The following is a 27253-nucleotide window of genomic DNA, read 5'->3' as shown; positions in this document are numbered from 1 at the left end:
GTAGCTTGATTCCATCTCTCTGCCTGCCTTTCCTTTAGAGGCCTGTAGAGGATTTCAACATGACAACACACATTGTAAATGGATGGACCCATGTTTACTTCTCCTGTTGCAGTGTTTGCTGATATCAATAACTCCCTTGGACAAGCAACGGTTGTGATTGGAGGATCAAGAAAAGAGGGCAGGGTTTGAGAGGATTCCCATGTCATACTATGCAATGCTGTTTTTTCTGGATCTGTTTAGCTGGGTCACAGCCAACTTGTCAAGTCGTTCGGTTCTTAAAGCCTCATGTGTCACAATGACTGTTAGATTGTTGCGCTTTTGTCTGGAGATTGACTACTAGGAATGCACATTCAAAAGATTTTTCCAAATCGACTCACTTGTGTTAACAATCAAAAATCGATGATCGTTAGGGATAAACTGGTCACAACATTTGAAAGTGACCTAACACCGACAAATCACTCGGATACTCATATTGGTAGCTCATAATGCATGTCACTCACTGACTCACCCAGTCAGTCAGTCACTCCCTGTCTCAACTCACTCACTGATTCACTCACTCAAGTCTTTCACTGTCTCTTAATCGCTCCTCTGTCACTCTGTGGCTCAGAGGTAATCAGTCCCAGTAGACTGGCAGTAGGAACGTCACAAAAAGCTTTCTCACCGACTGGAGGACTGTGCCTGACCAGCCTTGTTATTATCGGTCATTCTGCATTCATTCAAACTCCACTGAAAGAGAAGCCGGGTGACCCTCGTAATGAAACCCTGGTCCTGTGAGATGCTGGTGAGAAATGGAGACTTTGCGTCATAAACACTTGTTTACTTGTTAATTATTCGCCTGAATTAACCATGGTTTGATTTAGAGCTTCATAATCAAGTATCTGATGTGGAAGTTAATTTGCAACATTAACACTTAAAAACCTTTCGCCTGACTTGAACATTTTGTAAAAAAAAATTATTTGGCATAATTTCCAGACAAGATGTTGACAAGCTGGTCCATATATATAAAGTGAAGCAAACCATTCTTATTTAATTCATTTTTATATTTATATTTAGAGGCAGCCTAATTTTCATAGACTATTGTTCTAAAAGATGCACATGCTACTGTTTCTGTTTGTTTATTAAAACCGGTTGATAGGCCAATGCAATGCTGTTATTATAGGCTACGATGGTGAATGGTGTCATTTTGAGGGCGCCCCCCCTCCGTGCTTTGATCGCAACCAACGGAACACGCCACACACACACGCCCCGATCAGCATGAAGGCATTTTTGGATCAACGCAATATTGATACCATATAGTCCTTACCTTGACCAGGATCTGTCCCGAAAAGAATATTCCAATTATCTGATCGCCATTCCAAGTACTGATGTCGATTGTGTTGCCAACGTAATCCAGCACTGAACATGATCTGAGGGGGCCCTACCCTCGTCGATGCATGCGTTATAAGCGCTTGGCTTGCCCGGCTAGTTAGACCCCGCCCGCAAGCCGCAGAACGGCCCACACACCAAGCCACATCGTTTCAAATGGAGTGCAATAGCGGCCGCAAGGCATTAGGCGGCGGTATTGGATCCCAAGTGATAACACACAGCTGCCTGCATGTTTATGAATGTGAATAGCGAATAAAAGAAATAACGATCCAATAACGTATATATATACGTGGTTGACGTTCAATGATTGGCGGGCTAACACGTATTAAATCATTGTTGGCGGCCATTGAGTTAAAAAGAATAACTGAAACTGAACATAAATCAAAAAATTAAATGTTCGAATATTCGGTCTTATTAAGAACAGTAGACTATTTGGAAATGATTTGTCAGTCATGCACATCCCAAAAGCCCAGGTATCGATACCGGGACCGAAAAACTCAGATCAATGCAGCCCTATTTTGAATATAAATGTTTGCTCTAATGAATACCAACCTCTCACTTTAAAGGGACTCTGTGTTCTCTCCATCTACTCTGATGTGTCACCACGAGTGGGATAATTCTGACTGTTGGATTTCACCTTTCTTTTCGGTTTGTTTTATAATAAGCAGCTTCGCCAGGGCTCTTGACGTTGCCGTGAAACAGTTTCCATCACAATGATCTCAATCTGTTTTTGAAGGCCTTGTTAGTTCCAGGAGAATAAACAATGGATCTGTTTTTGAAGGCCTCGTTAGTTCTAGGAGAAGACATGATTGCATCGGTTTCCGAAGGCCTTGTTCTACGAGAAGACGTGATGAATCTTTTTTTGAAAGCCTTGTTAGTTCTAGGAAATAAACTAGGCTTCATTAAGGATGACACACTGCAGCAACACAGGCCAGGTTGTTCATCATAACCAATCAGCAGCTGGTAGTATGGTTGATGAGCTGTAGCTTGATTCCATCTCTCTGCCTGCCTTTCCTTTAGAGGCCTGTAGAGGATTTCAACATGACAACACACATTGTAAATGGATGGACCCATGTTTACTTCTCCTGTTGCAGTGTTTGCTGATATCAATAACTCCCTTGGACAAGCAACGGTTGTGATTGGAGGATCAAGAAAAGAGGGCAGGGTTTGAGAGGATTCCCATGTCATACTATGCAATGCTGTTTTTTCTGGATCTGTTTAGCTGGGTCACAGCCAACTTGTCAAGTCGTTCGGTTCTTAAAGCCTCATGTGTCACAATGACTGTTAGATTGTTGCGCTTTTGTCTGGAGATTGACTACTAGGAATGCACATTCAAAAGATTTTTCCAAATCGACTCACTTGTGTTAACAATCAAAAATCGATGATCGTTAGGGATAAACTGGTCACAACATTTGAAAGTGACCTAACACCGACAAATCACTCGGATACTCATATTGGTAGCTCATAATGCATGTCACTCACTGACTCACCCAGTCAGTCAGTCACTCCCTGTCTCAACTCACTCACTGATTCACTCACTCAAGTCTTTCACTGTCTCTTAATCGCTCCTCTGTCACTCTGTGGCTCAGAGGTAATCAGTCCCAGTAGACTGGCAGTAGGAACGTCACAAAAAGCTTTCTCACCGACTGGAGGACTGTGCCTGACCAGCCTTGTTATTATCGGTCATTCTGCATTCATTCAAACTCCACTGAAAGAGAAGCCGGGTGACCCTCGTAATGAAACCCTGGTCCTGTGAGATGCTGGTGAGAAATGGAGACTTTGCGTCATAAACACTTGTTTACTTGTTAATTATTCGCCTGAATTAACCATGGTTTGATTTAGAGCTTCATAATCAAGTATCTGATGTGGAAGTTAATTTGCAACATTAACACTTAAAAACCTTTCGCCTGACTTGAACATTTTGTAAAAAAAAATTATTTGGCATAATTTCCAGACAAGATGTTGACAAGCTGGTCCATGCCTCCTCTCTGCACCTCTTATTTGCACGGGTACATTATAACACTTGATTGATTGAAAATGTTATGAACAGATTGCAGAATGGGTACAATACAGTATGGCTCATTTATGGGTACAATACTTAGGGGCTCATTTATGCTAGGGCGCCCAATAGGGCTGGGCAATTAATCAGAAAAAAATCGTGATCTCGATTCATAGACCTATGCAATCTCATTTCTAAGTTATGACTATTTTTTTATATACATTTTTACATTTATTTATTTATTTTAACTTTTTTAATTGTATTGAAGAAATAAGAATCGTGAGATAATCGTGATCTCAATTCTTAGAGAAAAATCGTGTCACATTTTAGCAAGAATCACCCAGTCCTAGCGCCCAATACCTTTGACAACAGTTGCTCAAAAGAAATAAGTGTCTCTTGCCATTTGCTTTGGTGAAGGTTTCTGTCGTCCCTACGTTAACAAGACACCAAGCATGTATCAGCCGATGAATTGGCTATCGGATTTTTCCTGCTCCAACTATCGTTATTATATCTGCCTTTTAAAAATCCACTTTCGTCGACCTCTAATCATATTAGTATCTCCCCACCACACACTCTAGTGCTTTTGAATAACTCAAGTCTCCAAACGGAAGGAATGATATCACTGTTGTTCATTTTAACCTGCAACCACACAGAATTATGTGCCTTTAACAGTCTCTCTATCTCTATCTCTCTCTCAGGGTCTGGACGAGGAGGCGATAGTTGACCTTGGGAAGACCAGCTCCACCACCCACACTAACTATGAGACTGAAGAACTGGAGAGTGAGTCTTAATCCACCCACACTAGCTGCGTCTTCATCTCCACACTGACTGAGGACTGTCTGACTTTGAAAAGGGCTAGTTGTCCACAAATAACCCTTTATTCTACAGGGAGTTTTATGATCGCTTTTCAGACTTTGTAAAAAAACAAACAATACTAATGTAATTTTTTAATCAAATACAATTTATTTGTAAGGCCCGACAACACACGTTAATGTCCCCATGGGCCGGACACGTCTTCTTTAAACAAGTCAAGAAGAAACATCTCAATAAATCAAGAACACAAAAACACCATAAATGCAACACTCTCAGACATACCCACGCGAAGGTAAGGAAAAACTCACTAAAACCTAGCAATGGGATCGCAATGCACCACAGGCAATGTGGAGGAGAGAAACCTTAGAAGGGCCGTTCAAGGGGGCTATCTCCCTTCTTAGATGTCGGTGATGGTAGTGTTGCAATAAAACAGGCTAAACAGTTGGTAAGCATGCACTCATGCGTAATGAAACACAGATAAGTGCATGCAATAGCAACTGAACATTTTGAAAGATAAAGAATAGAGCTGATGGCGGATCTATTTGAGGCAAGGGGGCGGCGCAGAAAGGGTTTCATCCTCCCGGTCATCATCACGGGACGTCCAACACTCCGGTCATCACTACGAGACAGCCAGAGACGGGACAGGCGTTGGAGAGTTTGTGTGATTGTGATGGGCGGACATAGCAATAGATACAAGTGGTAAGCATATATGTGAATAGAATAGATATATGTAGTAAGCATATTATGTGAATATAGAATAGAAGTACTTAACCCAGCAATGAACTCCACGTCTAAACCACAGACGGAAGACGGTAAGAAGCTGATTCATGGCCTCGTGGTGCACGTAGAACAGTCACTGCAATCTTGGCCAATACCCCGAGACATCCACCACCTTGGTCAATACTAGGGGTGTAAAGGCATACGTATCCGTACCGAACCGAACAGTTTCAGTGTGTACCGTACCGAACGGCTGTGTAGTGTACCGAACGAATACAACTATGTTAACCACTAACGACCGCCCACCGGGGGCTGTTTTTTTCACAATCTAGTATACTTATTATTATTTAAAAAATAATTTACAAGTCGATTATTAAATTCAAGTACAATTAGTTACTGCACACTACATCACCCCTGAGTGGAACATGGAAAGCCAAACTTTCCCCCACTGTACCGAAAACCCGTACCGAACCATGACTTCAAAACCGAGGTACGTACCTTACCGTGGTTTTTGTGTACCGTTACACCCCTAGTCAGTACTATGAGACGACCACTCAGAAAGATGGGGGGGGGGGGTTAGAGAGTTCCCAGGTTTGTAGTGGGCGGAGATGGAGCAATAAATACATGTAGTGAGCATATGCATACATGGTGACTGTAGAATCACAGTTAGGGGTGGAACGGTACGCATTCGGAACCGTACACCATTCGGTACGACCTCCACGGTTCGGGGCATGTGTGTATTGTTCAGTTATTGGGATGCGTTAACATTACATTAGCCGCGAGCTAAGCTAACTAGCGTTAGCCGCGAGCTAACCGTGGAAACGTTCCCAGCGAAGTGACTTCACGACACCAGTTCCATTAGTGGGGAGGGGGGGGGGGGTAAAGTAAATATATATTTAGTAGTGCCGTCAGGCGATTAAAAAAATTTATCTAATTAATTACAGGATTTGTAATTAAGGGGAGACACTGCAGGTGAATAGGGTAAAGAAATTAACTAATAGATATCACAATGAAACTTTCCCAGTTGATTACTTATATTAAGACAAGACTTTTTTGTATTACAAGTTTTCTGAAATTGTATGTTTAAATATGCAAATGAGGCATGATCTACTTAAATATGCACTAATTTGCATATAATTCCAGGACAGAAATCTGAACATTGGATAAAGCCATTTTCAAAATTATAGTTTCATTTTGTTGACATATTAGAGCCAAAGGTTATTACAGAGGGGATTTTGGATATCTCTTTTTATCACTCCATAAATCAGAAAATACTCCATTCAGTCCATTTTTATGGTAAAATTCAATATTTCGCCATGTTTTTAGGAATAAAATGTGATATAAATCAGGGTATGAATGCGATATCAACAAACCCTTCTGTAAATACCTTCAGAACATAGATATGAATAGAACTGGAAGGTTTGGTGTATGTGAGTGCTACTGAAGTGGAGATTTCTGGCTCAGAGTATGAGGAAAAACTCTTAACTCATTTTTGGGAAAACGCCTTCAAAGTTCTGTATTGTAAAATGCCATACTTTTTTTTTTAAACAGATATTTACAAACACAATACCTAATCAAACCATTAGTAATAGGCAAAAAATATTTGAATAGATATCACTATGAAACTTTCCCAATTTGTTATGTACATATAAACTAAGAAAAAATATATTGCAAGTTTTCTGAAATGTATGTTTATATATGCAAATGAGGCACTTCTCCATTAAATATGTGCACATTTATGGATGCAATAAGGCAAAATGATGTAAAATAAACAACTAAATGTGTGTTATTGACGTTTTATTGTCACTAGTTTCATAGAAGACATGTTTAGGAAGCAAAATATAACCATCTCAAAATCAACAAAAAAAGTATATTTGACTATTCACCTGCAGTGTCTCGCCTTAATTAATCTAATTAATCACATTTGAATCGCATAACCATTTTATGCCTGATATTCTATATTCTATAATCATATTTCAAATTGCATGTGTCCGGATGGCAGAATTCAGTACTGTATCTACAAAACCTTCTGTTTAATCATCTTCCATCTATTAATTTGCTTAGATTTATCAGGCCTGGTCAATTTGAGCATAGTGTTATTCACAGTCAAAGATTAAAAAAAATTAATTGATATTCTCATTTGGTTCATTACAATTTACTCAAGCCTAGTAACACACAGTATTTCTGACACTGGGAATACATTCCCTGAGATCCATAGATGTCCCTAGAATCAGATACCAAGAACATGCAAATGGACCATATAAAAAAAAAGTCTGTAAATGTGTATTCTACGTTCTTATGGAATGAATGAGATACAAAAAAAAAGTATTAAAAAAAAAAAAAAAAATTGTAAGTTATACATTTTTTTTGTAATACATTTTTAGTTAATTTTCATAACGCGATAATTTGCTGTGTAATTAATCTAATTAATGCGATAAACTGACAGCCCTAATATTTAGTACACATTTTAAATAACAGTGACTTTTCCTTTTTGATAAAGTCTAGTGCTGGTTGAGCATATGCATACTTTATGTTGATGGCCTTTGTCTATAATGTGGCCACAAAAATAGAATGGTTTAATTATTTTGTTTGTTTGCACTAAGTTAATACTTTGACAAATGTTGCCTATATTTTTTAGTCAGTTCGGTCTTTGTGTGCCAAACATTATTAAAGGTAAACCTTTTTTTTTACCAAATAAATAAGAAGCATGTTTAAATCAGCAATGCCTCCCCTCTCTCTCCTAGCTCTTACCGTCACTGTCAAAATAATGTGCCTGATGTCAAACTGCTTCATTCTTTCAGTTTTTGCATGACTTGAGAATAACTGAAAAGGTGGATTATTTTTAGGCTATATATCTTATGGACTGAAGCCAGAAGCCAGCAGGTGGATTTACGGCTTTCACATTACGAAGGAATTTTCATGTGTCGAGTCGGTGCTGATTTTGGAGACTGGGAAAATACAGTTTTCTTACCTTGTAGTAGTACTTGTATCTTGTAGTAGTATTTGTAGTAGTGACAGGAATATTTAGGATAGTAGATTTAGGACCATTTCTGTAAAGAAAGACTTTGCAAATAAACCATTTGGATATCTTTACTTTGCACTGGAGCGGCTGTGGACATTGCTTTTCTTTATCAATGGACGAACTACTCACGAGTAAGTAATTTGACCAGTAGAGTGGATCGTCGGCCCTCACACTGATTTATGGTATTTTTGGAGTGTTAAATAAAAAAAACAAAAAAAACAACGTATACCGAACCGAAAACCGTGACACCAAAACCGTGATACGAATTGAACTGTATATTTTGTGAACCGTTCCGCTCCTAATCACAGTATATAAGAAAAGCTTCAACAGAGCAGGCGCCCCTGACGACGGCAGGCAATTTGTTCCACAGGTAGGGAGCACGGTAGACAAAGGCTCTGTGGCCAGCGGATTTCTTTTTAACCCTAGGAATCGATATAAGCCCCGCATTTTGTGAGCGCAGAGCACGAGCGGGCGAGTATCGAGAGATGAGAACGGATAGATAGAGTGGTGCGAGCCCATTACAAATTTTGTAGGTGAGGAGTAGCACTTTAAAGTCAGACCTGGCTTGAATAGGAAGCCAGTGTAAGGCGGACAAAACTTGTGTGATGTGATCAAATCTTTTAGTTTTAGTTAGTATCCGTGCAGCCGCATTTTGCACGAGTTGGAGATTTTTGATGGTTGAATTAGGTAGGCCTGAAAAAGGTGCATTACAGTAGTCTAGACCAGGGGTTCCCAAACTTTTCAGGCCGCGACCCCCAAATAACGGTGTCAGAGAGCCGCGACCCCCACTATTATAGGAGGTAAAAAAAGATATATATATATATATACAATTTTTTTTTTTTTTTTTTAATATAAATGGAAATGTATGGTTGAAACATGCAAACGTTCAAAAGCGCACACACACTAATAAGCATTGGAGGCTTTTAACCAGGGCCGGACTGGGGAAATCATTCAGGCCAGGAAATATAGTGCAAATATAGCCCCAGTCAGGCCACTTTTTAAGCAGAGGGTCTGGGGGTCCCCCACCAGGAAACTTTTTGTTACAAAGACTTAATTTCCTGCATTCTGGTGCAGGAATTTTTTTATTTGTACCATTTAAATGCCAGTGTTTTTTGATGGCATCACAAATTATTGTTAGGAAACAGGCTAGCATGTATGATTAGCAACAACACTGATTTTGATGGATTTTCTGTTTTTTTGTAATGTCAGATTGAAAAAAATACAATATTTTATTCAATTTCAGCCCTGATCATAACACCACATATTCATTTTATAATTCTAACCCTTTAAATGCCAGTGTGTGTGATGGCATATATTTGCAATATATCAAATGAAAAGTAGATTTTTCTGGGGGGGATTATTACATGTGTCAATGATTAGCAACACCAGTTTTTTGTAAGGGTCCCGCCTCCACCAATCACATGCGGCTCCCTTTGTGTGTGTGTGAGAGAGAGCGAGAGAGAGAGAGAGATAGTTCTCCAACTTGTGTGAGTTGCAGTCATCTCCTGGTTGTTCCCCACCTAGGTTATCTAACTATTGCGGTGCTGCAACTAGAAACACTGGCCCGGCCACGTGTATGCTTTCCGCAACGCAGTTGTGTTTCCGCGTTCCCGTTTTGCGCTCTGATTGGCCGAGCATGCGCATGAGCCGCGGTAAGCCTCTCAGCCAGGCAGGAATACTAAACTCCAGTTAACCTAATTTATACAAATGGAAGTATTGATTTCGCCGTAACGAATCATTAAAAAAATGTACCGTTAACTGGAATGTTGTTTCTTTACACATATGTTGGATTATGTAATTGGTTTGTCATGACATGCATCATTGTTTACAATGAACGGTGGGGCTAATCGAAAGGACTGGACACGGACAAGTTAACACTTTCAGCGCCACACCTGGTTTTCCGTTTTACCGCTTGAATGCCACCATCGGCGCCAATGTTAACGTTAATATCGCCTAATCTATGTTTTAAATTATGGCTATGTGTCTAATCTGCCCATCGCATTATCAAAGACTATTTTCCAGTCAGTGCTGTGAAGGCGGATTGTTTTTTTATCGCGTCGTTGCCGTTTCAGAGCAGTTAGAAAAGCCCCAGTTTTGATATAAAAAACAGCTCATTCTGGAGCATTCTATGAAAATCGTCTTTTAGTGGAATATTCCACAACGTTGATATTCGTCTGCCTTTTTATGAATCGTTTTCAAATAAACGCTAGATGATCAATATTATACGTGCACGCACGCACATTACGGCCGCGCACTGATAATCGCCTCGTTGATTTCCTGGGACTTTTACAGTGAAACCGAAAGAAGACATTTCACAAAACAGCTTATAACTTCATCAAACTTACTCTGATTATCCTACCACTGATAACATGGAGTCTTACCTGACATCAGATGGTATCCAACTGGTATATTCCAATTCCTGATCACCATTCGAAAAAATCGATACGTGTATGGATCCAACGCGATACAGTAGAACTCCATGATCCGCGGGGATCTGAGGCTCCAGAATGAACTCTAGTAACCCCGGCTGGATCAGTGAACTGGAAAATGTGGAGTACCGGATTTTTTTCCCCATTTCATTGAGTCCATTCCAAAATCACTTATGTCATCTGGGAGACGACAGGGGGCGCTTTTTTCCACAGTGATCGCCGGTGCCCCTCGGCTATACTCGGGTAGGCTCGGGTGATGCAATAATTTTTCAGATCGCAAAAAAAAAAAAATAAATAATAATTCCGAGAAATCTCGTGAGTGGTGAACAACTAACTTTAGGTTAGTTTAACTTGTCCGTGTCCAGTCCTTTCGATTAGCCCCACCGTTCATTGTTTTATATATATATATAATTTCTTTTTTATTCTTTTTCCCCCTCCTCATTTCCTCCGATTTTCTCCCATCCCAATGTTAGTCGTTATGCCAATTCCCAATCCCCTTCCTGGTCGCTGCGCACTTACCCCCCACAGTCGGTCTGGGAGAGTGGAGGCTATCACGTGCTTCCTCCGACACACGTCTAGCCAATCAACCGCTTCTTTTCACCTGGCAGTGCGGACTCTCACTGAGAGGGTGTAACGTGTGGAAGGATCACACTACCCCCCTTAGATCCTATCCGCGCTGAGCAGGCGCCCCAACCGAACTGTAGGAGTCGCTGTTTACAACGACCCGGACCCACCCCTCCAGCTTTCCCACCCTCTAATACTGCCAATTGTATTAGTGTGAACGGCCAGCCAAGCTGGTGACAACGCCGGAGCTGTGAGCTGGATTCGAACAGGCGAATCCAGCGTCTCCGGCGTTTGGTGACGAACGCAATCTCCACTACGCCACCTGACTGCCCCATTGTTTTATATTTCTAATGGAGTACTCAAAAGCATCATTTTCCAGCCTCAGGATTTCAGCCTGTTATTGGCTGGGCTCCGCCCATTAAGCACTTTCAGTGACAGTCATCCACACAGTCTGAGAGAGAGTGAGAGTGTGAGTAAGTGAGTGAGTGAGTGAGAGAGAGACTCTGTCGCGAGGGTGTATCTGTTTCTCCCTCTCTCTCTCTCGCTCGCTCTCTGTCAAACCCAGTTTGGTGCACTACAACCACAGAGCCAATCGGATCACTATCCGCTCCATGCTCGCCACGTGACGTCACAATGCGAGTCAAATCAGAACGACCTGATTAAATGGAGCAGGAAATGAATTACCTGAATGACGGCAATCCGCAAATATGGTATTTAGAGACACAGACACATTGATACTAACTCCTATTACTATAATACAATGCTAGACACTGAAAAAAGACATTTATAATGCATGTCTCCTTTAAATCATCTGGCGACCCCCACTTTGGGAACCCCTGGTCTAGACGTGAGACAAAAGCATGAATTAAATGACCACTGATGGTCCTACAAGTTTTATTTTTTATTAATTTTATCAGTTGTAGGCTACCATAGCGCAGGCTCATGACAGCAACGTTATGTTAGTGACTTGGTTGAAACGTGATTCCGGAGTGATATCAAGTAAAGTGGAAGGCAAATGCATCCTCGCTATCTCCTCTGACTGCGAGCAGTGCTCTGCATAAGCGGCTGGCTGCACTGCCACTGTCTGTGTCTGTGTACGGGTCTGGTCCAATCACATTCAGCATCCCGTCAGCGTTTCCCCCCCCCTCACCCACAGTCTGCAAATCAGATGCAGAGTAGGGGAGTAGGGCGGGTCTTCACGGAATGCAAGTCGTCTCTCTCTTTCAGTCCGAGTCAGTTGACAGCGCATCTACAGTAAACTCGCTCCCAGTTTTATCTCTGAGATAAATGGAGCTACAATATGCATTCATCCTGAGTCCCAGCACCAAACCAATGTGACTATATGCCAAGAAACGGTAGCTCTTGTGAAGGGTGGCAATTTGAAAACAATGTATGACTGAGTGATGGAGACCATGTTTGAAGGCAAACAAAGCAAAGCCCCCTCAGATCGCACAGCAACCAATAACTGAAATACTGGCTGGTGATTTGATTAAACAGCTTTGTGATAGAATAAAAAAAATGCACAGTGCATTTCCATAGCTGTGGATGAGTCCACTGACACCACTGAGAAGCCTATGTTCTGAAGAACCATTCATGTTCTGAAGAACTGTTCATGTTCTGAAGAACTGTTCATGTTCTGAACTGTTATTGCTAAGGATTGAGAAGATTGGATCAGTTGTACTTTTTTTTTTTAATGCTTGAAACCCTTTTTTTGTGGAATATTTGATGCGGCCCAGCCTCACCCAGAGTCTACCTCCAGCGGCCCCCAGGTAAATTGAGTTTGAGACCCCTGGTCTATATTGACATCAAAATTATTTAACCCGATTGATTACTCATCGAGTTAGAAAAATCTTAATTGGAAACAAGATTTGATGAATCGCCCAGCTCTACTATCGGCTACCATATTGCCTTTCTATATATATGTTTTTATATAATACATTAGTTGCACAGACTGGCTGGTTCACGAGTGCACACATTATCTCAGGCTGAGATTCCTGGCGCAACCGTGAGGCTGTGCACTGCTTGGGTTGGGTATGCTCGCCTTCTTCATCCGAGGCGTCCAGAGAAAGACACAAACGTGATATTCAGGTGTCCAACACAAACGCATGTAGAGACAAGAGCTGTCGAGACATCAGACCAACGGCACACAAGTAGAGTGACCACGTCACACTTTAATTAAATCTCTCTAATGATGTTTCCATCCATGAAATGATTGTCAAGCTAATGAAAACTAACATTTTCATGGGCATGAAATGGTATGTATATATAAATACAATTATTGGGTGTTTATCACTCAGCCTGTGTTTTTGCTCCATGTCTTGTTGGGGCTATTTGTGGTCCAGTGTTGCTCTGGCTGTCCACACTAGAGAATAGCTGTGAGTGCAGAAGAACAGGTGTTGATGGTTTTGTGTCTCAGGGGGTGCCTGGCAGGGGGTGCCTGGCAGGGGGTGCCTGGCGGGTCCATGTCCTGCCTGACTCTCCTCTAGCTCCTTACCAAGCGAGGAGAAATGTTCCTATGCAGGGTTTGGACTTAAAAATAAATACATGTATTTTTGATGTAGGCCATAAAAAAATAATATATCCATATAAAACCCACACATATCATAAAATTAATACAACAGAAAGTAGTTTTCCTGTTTAGTTTGTTGTTTGTTTCAAACAACAATTAATTGATCAGACATCAAGGAATTTGCCCTCGAGCACTCAAAGGGATTCAATTAACATTATTCTCAACAGGCTGTTTTACTTTCAAACGGATGCTTTCCAAAATATAATGCAATCGTTTGAGATCGATATCCTTCAGTAGAAATGTGTATTTAATTCAGTGCTAGAAAGAAGGATCATCTCTAGACTACCAGGAGGGGGGTAATCCACACCAGTAGGGACATGAAGATCAAACCCCCCGGCAAATCGCATCCTGACCCCATGTGAAGAGCCTCTTTTTCTAATGTGCTTTCTCAAACAGGAAACATTTGATAGGATTTGATTAGGAACACATTATCTCATTAACCCTTAACACTCTCCAGCCCCCCCCCCCCCCCCCCCCCCCCCCCTCTATACGATTTTCATTAGTGAAGCAGCAGATTAGACTGATTATCTGCCCACATAGCTAGAGCCTTTCCAGGTTTGGATGCCCGGCCAGACCAGATTATTGAGTAAACGCACTCACCGAGAGACCTAAAGACTGTGGCTTTATAGGCGGGCCTGTTATTATCTGTGATAAGTAGCTACTGAACTTAGACAACATACCAGTATCTGTCCCTCCGGGCAAAAATAGGCCACCCTAATGTACTGTAGGTTAAAGCACATTGGAAGAGAGAGGAGGAGGAGGAGGAGGAGGAGGGGGTGGGCTGAGCTGAGCAGCAGGACTAAGCCAGGTGTGATGTTGTACTGTACAGCATGTGTTGTAGTATGTTTAAATCAGGGGTTCTCAAACTTTTTTATACCACGACCCCATTTTATTTAGGATTTTTTTTGGCGACCCCTCACTTAATGTATTGCGTAATTTCAACGTGGAAATAAGGAATATCAAAATAAAAGCACACGTTGAACTTAATCATGCATATTTATTAGAAAATGAAATTACATCACTATGTTATCAATAAAATTAATGAATATTATCAACAAAAGCAACGGAGGGGGGGGCAGGTGGCGCACGGAGATTACGTTCGTCACCAACACTGGATTCGCCTGTTCGAATCCAGCTCCCGGCGTTGCTATCAGCTTGGCTGGCCTCTCACACTGATACAATTGGCTGTATCAGAGGGTGGGAAAGCTGAAGGGTGGGTCCTGGGCGTTGTGGACAGCGACCCCTACAGTTCGGTCGGGGCGCCTGCTCAGCAAGGGTTGGAACTAAGGAGAGATAGTGTGGCCTCCCACACGCTACACTCTCCCCGGTGAGAACCTGCGCGGCCAGGTTGGCCTGCCGGCAGGCTGCACATGCGTCGGAGGAAATCATGTGACAGTCTCCGGTCTCCCGGACCAACAGTAGGGGAAAGTACGCAACAACCAGGAAGGGTGGGATGGGAGAAAAAATCGGGAAAAAGAGGGGAAGAAAGATAATAAATAATAAAAAAAAAAAGCAACGGAATTGTTTCTGTATACACATTTATAAAACTAGGCATATTTAGCCAAATATGTTGCCAGAACATAAAACATGCGCTTTGGCGGAGGCGGATATCCGCTTCTACTCTGAGGTAAGATCTGTATTTACTCTTTATTAATGTCGGTGCCGAAAATCCAGCCTCACAGAGGTATGTTGATGCGAAGGGGACAATCTTTCTCAGCGCAGCATTACACAACACTCGTTCCGGACTGATATCCAGAACTTTGCGAGGGCCTGTCCAGTTAACTTGACTTTCAGTAGTTCGTCACACGAAAAATCAATGAGCGCCGCCGCCTCCTGCTCAGACAGTGGGAGGCCTGCTGCGTCATGCGTAATGAACGGATCTTTGATCCAGTTGTCGAAATTGTCCACACTCTCTCCGAAATTGTTCAATGAGCCCTTCTAGTGGCTACAGATGATGGGCTCCAAATTTTTGCAACATTCTGTTCCTACAAAAATCCATCAAGCAGAGTAAATTATACCCCCAAATCTCTGTTGATTATCCTGGAGTGCCACTAACAGGGTTTCTTAATCCAGCTCTCCATTTTAGCTGAGTCCAAACAGGTCTGTGTCCCGACTTTGTAGTCCCAGATTCAACGCATTGAGGCGGTCAAAGATCTCGGCTAGATATGCCAGTTGTGCCAGCCATTCATTATCAGCACATTTCTCTGCCAATGGGTTGTTTTTGTCTGCAAATAAAATCGGCGCCGCTTCCGAGTTCAAAACTGCCTCGAGATAGCCACCTCACTTCAGTGTGGTATAGCAGCTAGTTATGCGCAGAGCCCATTTCATCACGGCCAACCTCTTCTGACCACAAAACTATCTATTGCGAGTCCAGGTTACACACAAAAGACCAGACCCAGTTCCCACGATTATACATGCACAGGATGTAGTGAAATGTGTATTGCAATACTGTGTGTCGGCCTCCGTTGATGAAGGGGCGAGGCATGGCAAATACACACAGCTGCCAGGTGGAAAACTATCGGAGTTGGGCTCGTCGGTTTTTTTCTTGATTTTATTAATAAATTTGGAGGCAGACAGACCCTGGGTGGAGGCAGACAGACCCTGGGTGGAGGCAGACAGACCCTGGGTGGAGGCAGACAGACCCTGGGTGGAGGCGGGCAGACACTGGGTGGAGGCGGGCAGACCCTGGGTGGAGGCGGGCAGACCCTGGGTGGAGGCGGGCAGACCCTGGGTGGAGGCAAGCAGACCCTGGGTGGAGGCGGGCAGACCCTGGGTGGAGGCAGACAGACCCTGGGTGGAGGCAGACAGACGAGAGTTTTTGAGTCTGAAAAAAAGCAGCTGCTGTAACGGTAGCAGCATCATTACCAGCATGCTACTCTGTTTGTCCCTCAGTCCTTCCCCTACTTCTTTACTGCTCCGTCTATGTGGATCCACACACTACTCCATTTCCTCCCAAACCATCTCTCTCTCTTCTCTCATAATCCCCACAGAGCCCTCTATCTTTCCCCAGCTATGACTCTCCCTTCCCTCCATCTTGTACTCCCTCCATGTCTCTCTCTCTCTCACTCACTCTCACTCTCACTCTCACTCTCTCTCTCTCCCCCCCCCCCCCCCCCCCCCCCCCCCCAATCTGTTCAGCTCTTCCCATCTGTGTGTGTGTTCCTCTCCCCAGAGCCTCTTGCGTCTTGTTCTCGCCCCTCCTGGAGTCGCCTCTCAAATCAAAGGGAAATGAGTCATCAGTGGAAACAACAGACTATTGGCAGAGAAAGTAGGCCGTGTGCATTTAATTTCAGGACATGAATCCGGTGCGTTGGGAGCAACAATGTAGGGAGTGGGTAAAGCAAAAATTAACCTCCTTCCTTTTTACTCTGAAAAGTGGGTTAGTCTGTCATCCTGTACAGCAGTGGGTGTAGGAAAACGGAACCCGGTTCTGCAACTCCACGGTTGGAATGTTAAGTGGGTCTGTCATGTCACGTTCTGTCTGGACCGGGCCCAGGCCAGGGCAGGTTTGCAACTTAAAGTTGTGTGCGGCTGTCTGTTAATAATAATGGTGATGCATTTCTACACCTGGATTACCAGGACTTGTAGTAAACGTCACACAACTAGTGTAATGACAAGAATGAGAGGTTTTTCGTTACAACACTGGTTTTGTTTGCACGGCAACGCTTGTATGTACTCTAACCAGGGTCGCAGCTTAACAGGAATGCGGTTACCGTCTTCTCCAGAGTCGGACGAGAAGATGGATACTAATTTCCTGTGCGTTCCGTAGAAGGCCATCTGGCTGCACACTAGCCTAGCTTAGCACAAATTAATAGAAGTGGCTAGGCTAGCTAAAACTACTGGAGAGGTGTTAGTTGGCCAACAGCTGCTAGCTGCTACAAATCCACATCCAGTCATTGTGCTAACTGCTAAACTAGGCTAATGTGCTGCCGGATAGCTTTCTACGGAACGCACAGAGAGGAAACTGGTATCTCTCTTCTTGTGGCTCTAGGTACCATACCTGACTGATGGCAGACTCAAAGAGGTCTGGATGTATTTCTCCTGTTAATAGATGTCGTTCTCCCCCGCCTCCAGGTCACAGAGCAGTGTACGTGGGTGTCCATGTCCCTCTGGGCCGGGAGAGCAAACGCAGACACCGTCACCGAGGACACAAACACCACCGCAAGAGGAGAGACGGGGACTGTGAGGAGGGCAAGGAGGACGGCAGAGACTCCTCCACTTATGGTTGGTTCCTCCTTCCGTTTGTCGTCTTTACTCGTGATTCTTCTTCTTTCAGAGTGAAAAAAATAACATCTGCTATTAATTAAGAAATGTGTGGTTTCTTGTCATCGTGGGGTGCTGTGCTTTTTTATCCTTTTTTTGTCTTCTGGGCAAAACGCAACGCCCATTGATTTAGTTATTCCCTCCTTTTCTTTCAACCTTTCTTTCTGCTCAATTGTCTTCCATACCTTCCTCTTTTTCTCTTTCCTATTGTTTCTTGCTCTCTATCTCTTTCCCTCTATCTCTCTTTATCTTGCCCTCTCTCCTCTTTCTTGCTCTCTCTTGCCCTCCATCTTTCTCTTTCTCTCACTCTTTCTTGTTCTCTTTCTTTTTTGCTCTCTTTCTTGCTCTTGCCCTCTATATGTATCTTGCTCTCTGTCTCGGTCTCTCTCTCCACCCCGAGAGATATCTAAACCCTTGCAGTGAATAACCATATAAGTCAGTTTTTTGGAAATTCTGAAAGCTCATGTATTTGCAGTTGTGAAGTTAATCTAAATCACTTGGTGTGTGAATGTGATATATATCACCAGAAACTACTCGACCTTGACCGTCTTTAACTAGGAGTGAACACGACACTCTAACTTACTATCTTTTATGGCTGACCCCTATTAGTCGAATAGTAGACTAATCGATCGAAAGGAGCCGTAGTCGACTGCCAACCTCTTAGTCGGAAAAAAAAAGTATAATTTTTATATTTTTTTTTTAAACTTTTTTGATCCACTTTTTCTCCAATTTTCTATTTTTCTCCCATCCCAATTTTCGTATCGTCCAATTTCAACCCTCTCCTGTCTTTGAACGTTGTTTCATGCCTCCCACAAGCCGGCTGCAATGTGGACTAAGTCATACATAGCACAAGTCCCCTCCGATACTCGAGGTAACAGCAGTCGCATCTTTCCACCTGCGCGGCTCGATCTTTCAGCGTCGGGGGTCTGGGCTTTGGAGGGGCCCCGCCCCCGTCGCTTCCTGATTCTACTGCGCAGGCGCACCAACCGACCTGTAGGAGTCTCTGTCCACAACGCCCGATCCCCACCCATCAGTTTTCCCTCCCCCTAATACTGCCAATGTGTATTAGTGCGGACGACCAGCCAAACTGAAAGCAATGTGGAGAGCTGGGCTCGAACAGGGAGATGATCTGTTTGAGCCCAGCCTCCAGTATTCGTGGTGAGCGCCTTTCCCACTGCACCACGTAGCCGTGTTTTTTTTTTTTTTAATAAATGTATCATTCTTTCCAAAAGAAAAGAGGCCTAGAAGCGTGGCTAACGCTAATGGCACGCATACCAGAGGCTAACTGCCTAAGAAAACAGGCACAGAGGCACTGAAAGAGGATTTCACCCATCTAATGAACACACTAGACTAGACAAATATCGAGATGTTTCCATCAGTGGACCAATTGCATGCTTTTGCAGAGGACAAGAAGCATTCAGTCAGACATTAAGCACCCCCACAGCCCAAATGGAATGATACAACATTTTAAAAAAAAAATACTTTTTTTTTTATAGTCTACTAATAGTCGACTATTGGCTAATTTCGGCCAATCATAGTCGACTATCCAAATCCTTAGTCGGGGACAGCCCTACTATCTTTAGATAATAACATTTGAAAACGTTCCTCTGATAACGTAAAACGGACTTGTATGGTTCTTCTTTTTTTCTGATTTAATATTTTTAAATAGTTAAATAATAACTATGCGCAACGCGAGTCAGTCTGACTTGTGAAGTGTGCACTGCGTTCCGTTGTCTCGGAATGGATTTGGTCATTTCTGCGAGTCTCCGTAGACCGTGCCGTGTCACTATTTTAAAGTTGTAGTGAAGATTGATTTATATGAAAACCGATTTATGTATAATTTAAGCAAATTCCACGCCATTCCGCGATAATTTGGAATTCCCTGTTAATATCTCAATTCCGTGAAATCCTCTGCGATCGCAGATTCCATAGGGCTTTACTCCAGTGTTATGATTTAGTAAAGGGATGTTACCCCAAGGCAATAAACAGGACCCCATAGAGAGGCCACAGGAAGCACCGGTACAAAAGTGGTACAGAGTCTCTATCTGCCCTCTTTCATTTCGTTATTTTGACTTCAGGCTATTTTTCCTGAGATGCAACCCTTTTCAGGGAGCACAGTGAAGATCTTTAGGAAGGAAAGGGAAGATCCCCTCAACCTTACCCCCTTTACCCAGGAGGCTCACTCATAAAGGTCAACCAAGGCCACAGGGATGCATCCTCTGAAGCTGATGGAAGGCACTGACATTTTAAAGATTGTGGGGGTGGGTGGGTTGGTCCTGGTGCCTTTTTGAGCATTGTGCCAGAACAGTACATTCTCAACAATTAACCTTACGATGACATTCCCAGCCGTTGCTCGCCAAGCACCTTTTTGGCTCACAAAGGTGCAGGAGGTGCGAAGTGGCCGGTGACCACCAGCACAGAGACTGGATCCTGGGAGTAGCTGTGGGTAAACAGAAGGCACTACAGGACCAGCAGCATGTACTGTAGCTTGACTCGCCTGCAGACCAGCAGTGTTTGCATACGCACATGCTCACTCTCTCACACACACAAACAACAAGAACAAATCAAACTCATATTTCTCTCCAGCAGGGGCAATGATCAAATGGAGAGACGGCACATGAATTGATGCGCCCGGCGGTGTTGAGTTTGTTCCCAGAGTTGTTCCTTTGTTTAATGTATCCCCCCCTCAGCTCCAGATGTTCTCCTGATGGTGATCCGTCTCACCGCGCAACTGCACATGAATGGATGAAGAGCATTCCAGACTGTCATTATTCTCTTGCAGTCGCACACATACCTCAAAAGACACACTCTGTCAAATCCCATCATTATACATCCTCTGTGCAGTGGATTCCTTGGGTGCTTGTTGTGGCTCCTTTTTTGTTACTGCTCTCTTTAACTCGTCTTGGTTTTAGCCATTACTACAGGTCTCAGTTTTAGACATTACTACAGGTCTCAGTTTTAGACATCTCCATTTTAGACATTACTACAGGTCTCAGTTTTAGACATTACTACAGGTCTCAGTTTTAGACATTACTACAGGTTTCAGTTTTAGACATTACTACAGGTCTACATTTTTGACATTACTACAGGTCTCAGTTTTAGACATTACTACAGGTCTCTGTTTTTGCCATTATTACAGATCTCTGTTTTAGCCATTATTACAGATCTCAGTTTTAGCAATTACAACAGGTCTCAGTTTGATCTTGGTCTGATCTAAAGCAATGTCCAAGTATGAGACAATTAAAACTGAATTATAAGGAAAGGATGTTCATGAGGTACATGGATGAGGAAGGGATTTGACATTCACGGGTGTTTACATTTTAATTTGATTTCTTTCATGTTTTACATACATATATATATATTCTTTTTTTGCATATATATATATATATATATATATTTGTTTTGTAAGGATTTAAATTAGTTTTGAGTAGTGGAAAATAGGTAGGATTAAATAAGTGTATACTTCTTCCTACTCCTTTTCGAACATGTAAATTGTTTGTTTATTTATATATTTATTTTCCATTTAATTTCTTGATCAATTATTTGTTTTGATTTTATATTTGTATTTATTTACATGTTTGAAATAAAGATTTCAAATAAAAAATCAAATCAAAATCTCAATGATTGATGGTAGGCCTGCCACGATAACACATTTTGCTGGGCGATTAATTGCCCCCGAAAATATCGCGATAAGCGATATTATTGCGACCGGTTAGAGAATTTTTTTGAGAAATTTATTTCCCAAAACTTTTATTTTGAAGCCCACCGCTCTGTCTTTTCCGGTTTAAGACTTTTATTTTGAAGCCCACCGACTGGACCGGAAGTATTGTTGTGATTATCCTAGCCGACAACTTGTCTCGTCCGGTTGTGTTTTTTAGTTTTAACGTTAGCTACTAACGTTAGATGCAGCTACTACAGGCAATCAACGATGAGGAGGAAGCGTCAAAGCAGTATATAATAGAATAGCTGTGGTGCGTAGGCACTGCAGCACGACTCGAAAACGACCCGTTATAATAAATTAATTCATGTTTAACTTGTCCCCGTCTCCAGTGCTTTGACTAGCCCCACCCGTTCATTGTAAACAATGATGCATGTAATTGTATTAACGTTATTCTGTGTTATTCTAACGTTACACTACAAATAACGCTACTTGGTTAAAAGGAGCAACACTATTGAGAAATGTATTAAGCTATATGTGGCGTTGCTACTGCCCCACGGAGCTCCCGTGCTGTGCTCTGTAGTAACGTCAGCGGCCAACCCACACGGAGAGAGACTGCAAGGGGCACTGGTTCCGCCTCATTAAAACAAACGCGCAAATAGCAATTAATCGCGCCCGTCAAAATCATTGCATTCATTTTAATTATCGCGGCAATTAATCGATTTATTGCTTATCGCGGCAGGCCTAATTGATGGTTATGGGCTTGGCTATCGCACTATAGTCCCTACTGTAAGATCCTGATCAAACTGGCCAGTATCACGTCTTCGTCTGTTTGGCTCTCCATCCAATTCCTCTGCGTTGTGTACTTTTAAATGGTCCTGACGTCTCTCCGACACTGGCTGATAAGATCCTTATCTCCCCCGTTAGTGCAATCCATAAACCATAATAATTCTCCACCTCCGTAAGATCCGACACTTCGACAACGTGAAATACCTTATGAGGAGAAGCGTTGTTTTATTGCTATAAACAGAACCTCATAATCAGATGTTATCAAATTGTATCGTCCTTGAAGAGTCTATTCTAATGATCTTTCGGTGTGTTCGTCTATCGTCCTTTTGTTATTCAGTCCAATAGTGGTCAGGCCTGTTCGTTAGCCAAGACCATCCTCGTGGTAGCCGAAGCTACTGGTGATGTGGCATTCTCCTCCCCCCCCCCCCTCTCTGTGATGAGAGGAGAGAGTGTCCTCTGTGTGATCTCAGTCCTACTCGCTCTTGGTCAGATTCTAGTCTGCCTTACACCCGGAAACACCGTTCGACTTATAGATTCTCGCCGTAGCAACGATAGCCCACCCCTTTCTGGTTGTCATGTGCCGCGTTGTCATGACAACTGCGTTAATAACCTTTCACACCATTAAACGTTTCATTAAGATGAACCTCTCTCCCTCCTGCTCTGGGCCTACAGTACACTCTAATCTCAGATGTTCTTACAAGGAATGTCAACAAACACCCTCGCTGGCAGTGTATTCAATCCACTGGTCACCGTTCTATCACCGTCTTCCATGCACATTTCGATCACCGTTTTAGCTGTGGTCACCTCCCCCCAATCTATACATCACATACATTGAAAAAGCACCCCAAATCCTTCACTACAGTACACTTTCATCTAGGGGTGGGACGATACATCGATCCAGATCGATATATCGATCTATTATCAATTATAAAATCGGATCGATGCAACGTAAAAAGATCGATTCATATTGCGATACTCTTATTTTGAAAATCCCCTCGTGAGCATATCCGCCCGGCTGCAACAACAGTAGCTCAGCGCAGCTCAGCGTGTGTTAACGTTAGACAGCATTGCTTCAGAGTAGGGCTGGGCGATAAAACGATAACGATAACTATCGTGATAAATTGTTTCCTCGGAATAAACATGAAACGTGGTTGCAAAGTTTCGATATATCGATTTTCCAAGCTTGGATATCAGCACACGCACTAACAACCAATCAGTGAAGGAGATGGGTAGGAAACAAGGCTGACTAGGATCATTAGCTTGCACGCCGCTATTTTATAGTTTACGTGCGGAGTGGGTGTCTGGCGTGAATTTTGAGGGTAACTGTTAGAGTAGTGTGGGCCGGGGTATGCTGCGGTGGACGTCGTTGCAATGTATTGGGGCGGAACGGAGTATTTTAGGGTGATAGTACATTGGAAACAAGACTGGCTAGGATCATTAGCTTGCACGCCGCTATTTTATAGTTTACGTGCGGAGTGGGTGTGTGGCGTGAATTTTGATGGTAACGGTTAGAGTAGTGTGGGGTAGGGCTGCACGATTAATCGTTTTTTAATCGAAATCGCGATTTGGAATGATGCAATTATCAAATCGCCAAGCCTGCAATTCAATTTTTAATTTTATTTTTATTTTTTTATTTAACCAGGAAGTCCCATTGAGATACAAGATCTCCTTTGCAAGGGAGACCTCGCCAAGATGACAGCAATAACATTTGCAATACATCACACAGCAATAAAATGTGCGATACATCACACAAGAACATAATAAATGTGCATGTATACAATATACAATACATCACATGTAAACACAAAAACACAAAGCAGAATAGTCTATAGTAAAAGTGTATAATACAGGGTAATACAGTAATTTTGCAGTTGGGACCCAACTACAGAAAGCGGCAACATTCTTCTTGTAGGAAGTTATGTAATACAGATTTAAATTCACCAAGAGAGGCCGGGGTGTCTAAGTGGATAATGGTCCTGTAGCCCATTCCATGCCCAAGGTGCGAAGCTTGAGAAAGCTGTTCCTAGCTAATCCTGCTCAAGACAGAAAACATCTGATCTGAGTAAGGAAAGGGTGGGGGGGAGCAGTGCTCGGGGGGGTAGCTGAAGTATTCTAAAATCATTTAAGCCATTCTCCTTGTGTGTGTGTGTGCACGCGTCTCATATCTGGTCTGACATCAGAGGAGTTTGATAGTATTTACTGAGGATTGCCAGATAATGTTGATATTTAAACACAAAAAAAGTATAATACAAAATAAATATACATGATCATGCAACATAAAAATTGTTGTAGGAACAGTTTGGGAGAGGGAGGTAAGGGGTTTTAGATTTGTGTGTTGTGAAGTTTACTTCAGAGAGGGAGAGGAAAGTACAGAAAAAAAAGTACCGTTGGGTACTGTACCGGTATCGATTCCCAGGAAAAAAAGAGAAATTTTCAGACTCCGAACAGACCCACCTCGTAGGCCAGATACAAGCCGCATTTTACAATAAACCTCTGTGGGGCTGCTTAAAAAAAATGTATAATCGCAAATGTAATCGCAATTGCAATATCTGTCCGAAAAAATCGCAATTACATTATTTCCCAAAATCGTGCAGCCCTAGTGTGGACGTTGTTGCAATGTATTGGGGCGGAACGGAGTATTTTAGGGTGATAGTTAGTACATTGTCGTGGGATACACCGCTTGCTCTGGCTAACTGTTAGTTCCATTCTTATAATGCTATGATCCAGTGGCGGTAGGTTGCCCCCTGGTGGAATATAATAATCTATGCACTGGGGTGTTTAGTATACTGCGTAGAAGAACGTGCACGGACTGATGACGACTCGAGACATTCAGTTGTTTTGGTTGTTTGAAATCACGCGGCATAATCACAAGAAACATTCATTCAGACTGTTGGATATAACAAAATGGATTTATATGGATTATGGACTTGGACACATTCATGGAGAATTCAAGCCGGGACCACAACGCTTCTCAAAGGGTTGGCTCGACACGCGACGGCTCTCCAACTCGTCTCCGTTCTACCGCAGCAAAACAAGTGAGTCTATTAATAGCCCGTCGGCGCCGGGCACAAGAAGTTAATTAAACTTGACAGAAATTATATCGACGATAATTATCGATATCGAGTGATATGAAAATTATTTTATTTTATCGCGATAACGTATTTGGCCATATCGCCCAGCCCTACTTCAGAGTCCGCCTATTTTGCCCAAAATAAGTGCCTGTTGTTTTTTCCCCCACAAGGGGTCAAATGCATCTAACATGCTTTCCATCCTCGCCATTCCTTTATGCCCACGTCGCGTTAAATACCGAAATTAACGTTGCGTTAGCGTGAGCTAACTAAGCTAAGCTGATAGAGCCATATAGAGAGAACGGCAGAGGTCCACTAGGGACTGGGAAGGGGGGGGGGGGTTACTGCATTCTCGAGATAGCCCCACTAACGGGATCTGGCCGGTACTGCACCTTCTGACTCCCAATATGCCTTTTCCAGCCAAAATACAGCGCTGTGAAAGGATATTAATATCGAACGAACCAAAAACAGTGAACAGGAGGTCTATTTGTATTAAAAACAATAGATTTAAACCGGAGCACGTCCTGTCTCTGTTCAATGGTCTTTATTCATCAATCTGTTCCAATGTTACTTGTTGTGTATTTATCTGTGAAATGTACTTGTACTAAACTCGTCCTCCACATTTATCAAACTTGGGAAACGTTTGTATGTCTGTTCTAGTTTTCCTTGTTTGCTTTTGTATTTGTTTACTTGCTTATTATTTCATCATCCACGGATGACGTGCTTATGTTCTTTTTCAGCAGTGCCTCGCTTCACACTTACAGTTCCACACATTCACACCTGAAAGTTGTCTCTTCTGGGGCCAGAACTTCTGTTTATTCAAACTGTGGAGCAAAGCACTAACTTATTGGGGCCAATCATACTAAAAATGGACTCTGTCAGGGTACTGTAAGGCAGTTTGGATGATGGGCACTTTGGAGAAATTACTTTTTTATTTAAATTTCTTTATTAACCCTTTCACTGCCACACGACAGAAGGTTAACCCTTTACTATCGCACTACCAACGGTTGCTCTTGTGTGGCAGTGAAAGGGTTAACCTTCTGTGTATTGTCGCAGTGAAAGGGTTAACCGTTTGGTAGTGTGGCAGTGAAAGGGTTAAAACCACGATTGTTACCCGTGTAATGCCGCCCTTTGACCTTTTTGCCCTCCGTCTGTCCAGATACACCATCCCAGCGGGTCCAATTCATTCTGGGTACGGAAGATGATGACCTGGAGCACGTCCCCCATGACCTCTTCACAGAGATGGACGAACTGTCCTTCAGACACGGCAGTGGCACGGAGTGGAAGGAGACCGCCAGGTTAGACAGCAGAAAAACTGTCAGCATCCTATAATACAGCACTAGCGGTCAAGTCCCCCATTATGCATTTGTTCTGGATGGAGGACTGTATTAAGTATGGCTGCTCCTATGTTTGATGTCATTCAGACCATAGATATATATAGAACACTAGATAGCTTACCCGCGCTGCCGGCCAATGGAGAGCGACGTCACTGAACCGCCGCCATCTTGCCGAGGTCAGCCTTGAGTGAGAGTGAGTGAGCTGCACAGACAAAAATACTCATAACTCGCTGAAATATTGACGGATTTACAAACGGGTTGGTTTGCTATAAACATCAAAGATGTAGTTATGATACTGCATACTTATAAAAATGTTTTTTTTTAAAGATGTTTTTTTTACAAACCGCTTGAATTATAGCCACGTTAATAATGCTTGTAATAAACCAAAGTTACCAAACCGTTTGTAAATCCGTCAATATTTCAGCAAGTTATGAGTATTTTTGTCTGTGCAGCTCACTCACTCTCACTCAAGGCTGACCTCGGCAAGATGGCGGCGGTTCAGTGACGCTGGTGACTCCGCCTTAAGCTATCTAGTGTTCTATATATATCTATGATTCAGACTTCCTAATCTACCCCACAATGCAACACCTCAAACACACCCTCTTTTGCTGTTAGCTAGCTAGTATTAGTGCTAACCAAAAATACAAGCTAATTGTATTG

The 27253-nt window shown here is 42.7% G+C and overlaps 1 protein-coding gene across 3 annotated transcripts in view; it reads left to right on the top strand.

Annotated features, from left to right (window-relative positions):
• The window catches only part of LOC311227517 (sodium bicarbonate cotransporter 3-like), a 144158-nt gene that overhangs the window by 74183 nt on the left and 42722 nt on the right, over positions 1 to 27253 (top strand). For all 3 annotated transcript variants that reach the window (XM_084313213.1, XM_084313212.1, XM_084313211.1), the window contains 3 exons: positions 4063 to 4144; positions 17553 to 17702; positions 26416 to 26554. In XM_084313213.1, coding sequence (XP_084169339.1) covers positions 4063 to 4144; positions 17553 to 17702; positions 26416 to 26554 — 371 coding nt within the window. The remainder of the gene's footprint in view (positions 1 to 4062; positions 4145 to 17552; positions 17703 to 26415; positions 26555 to 27253) is intronic.

The sequence above is a fragment of the Notolepis coatsorum genome (assembly GCF_963971535.1).
Source record: "Notolepis coatsorum genome assembly, chromosome: 4".
NCBI classification, from domain to species: Eukaryota; Metazoa; Chordata; class Actinopteri; order Aulopiformes; family Paralepididae; genus Notolepis; species Notolepis coatsorum.
The sequence above is the reverse complement of the archived record's forward strand: the minus strand, read 5'-3'. Positions and strand labels throughout refer to the sequence as shown.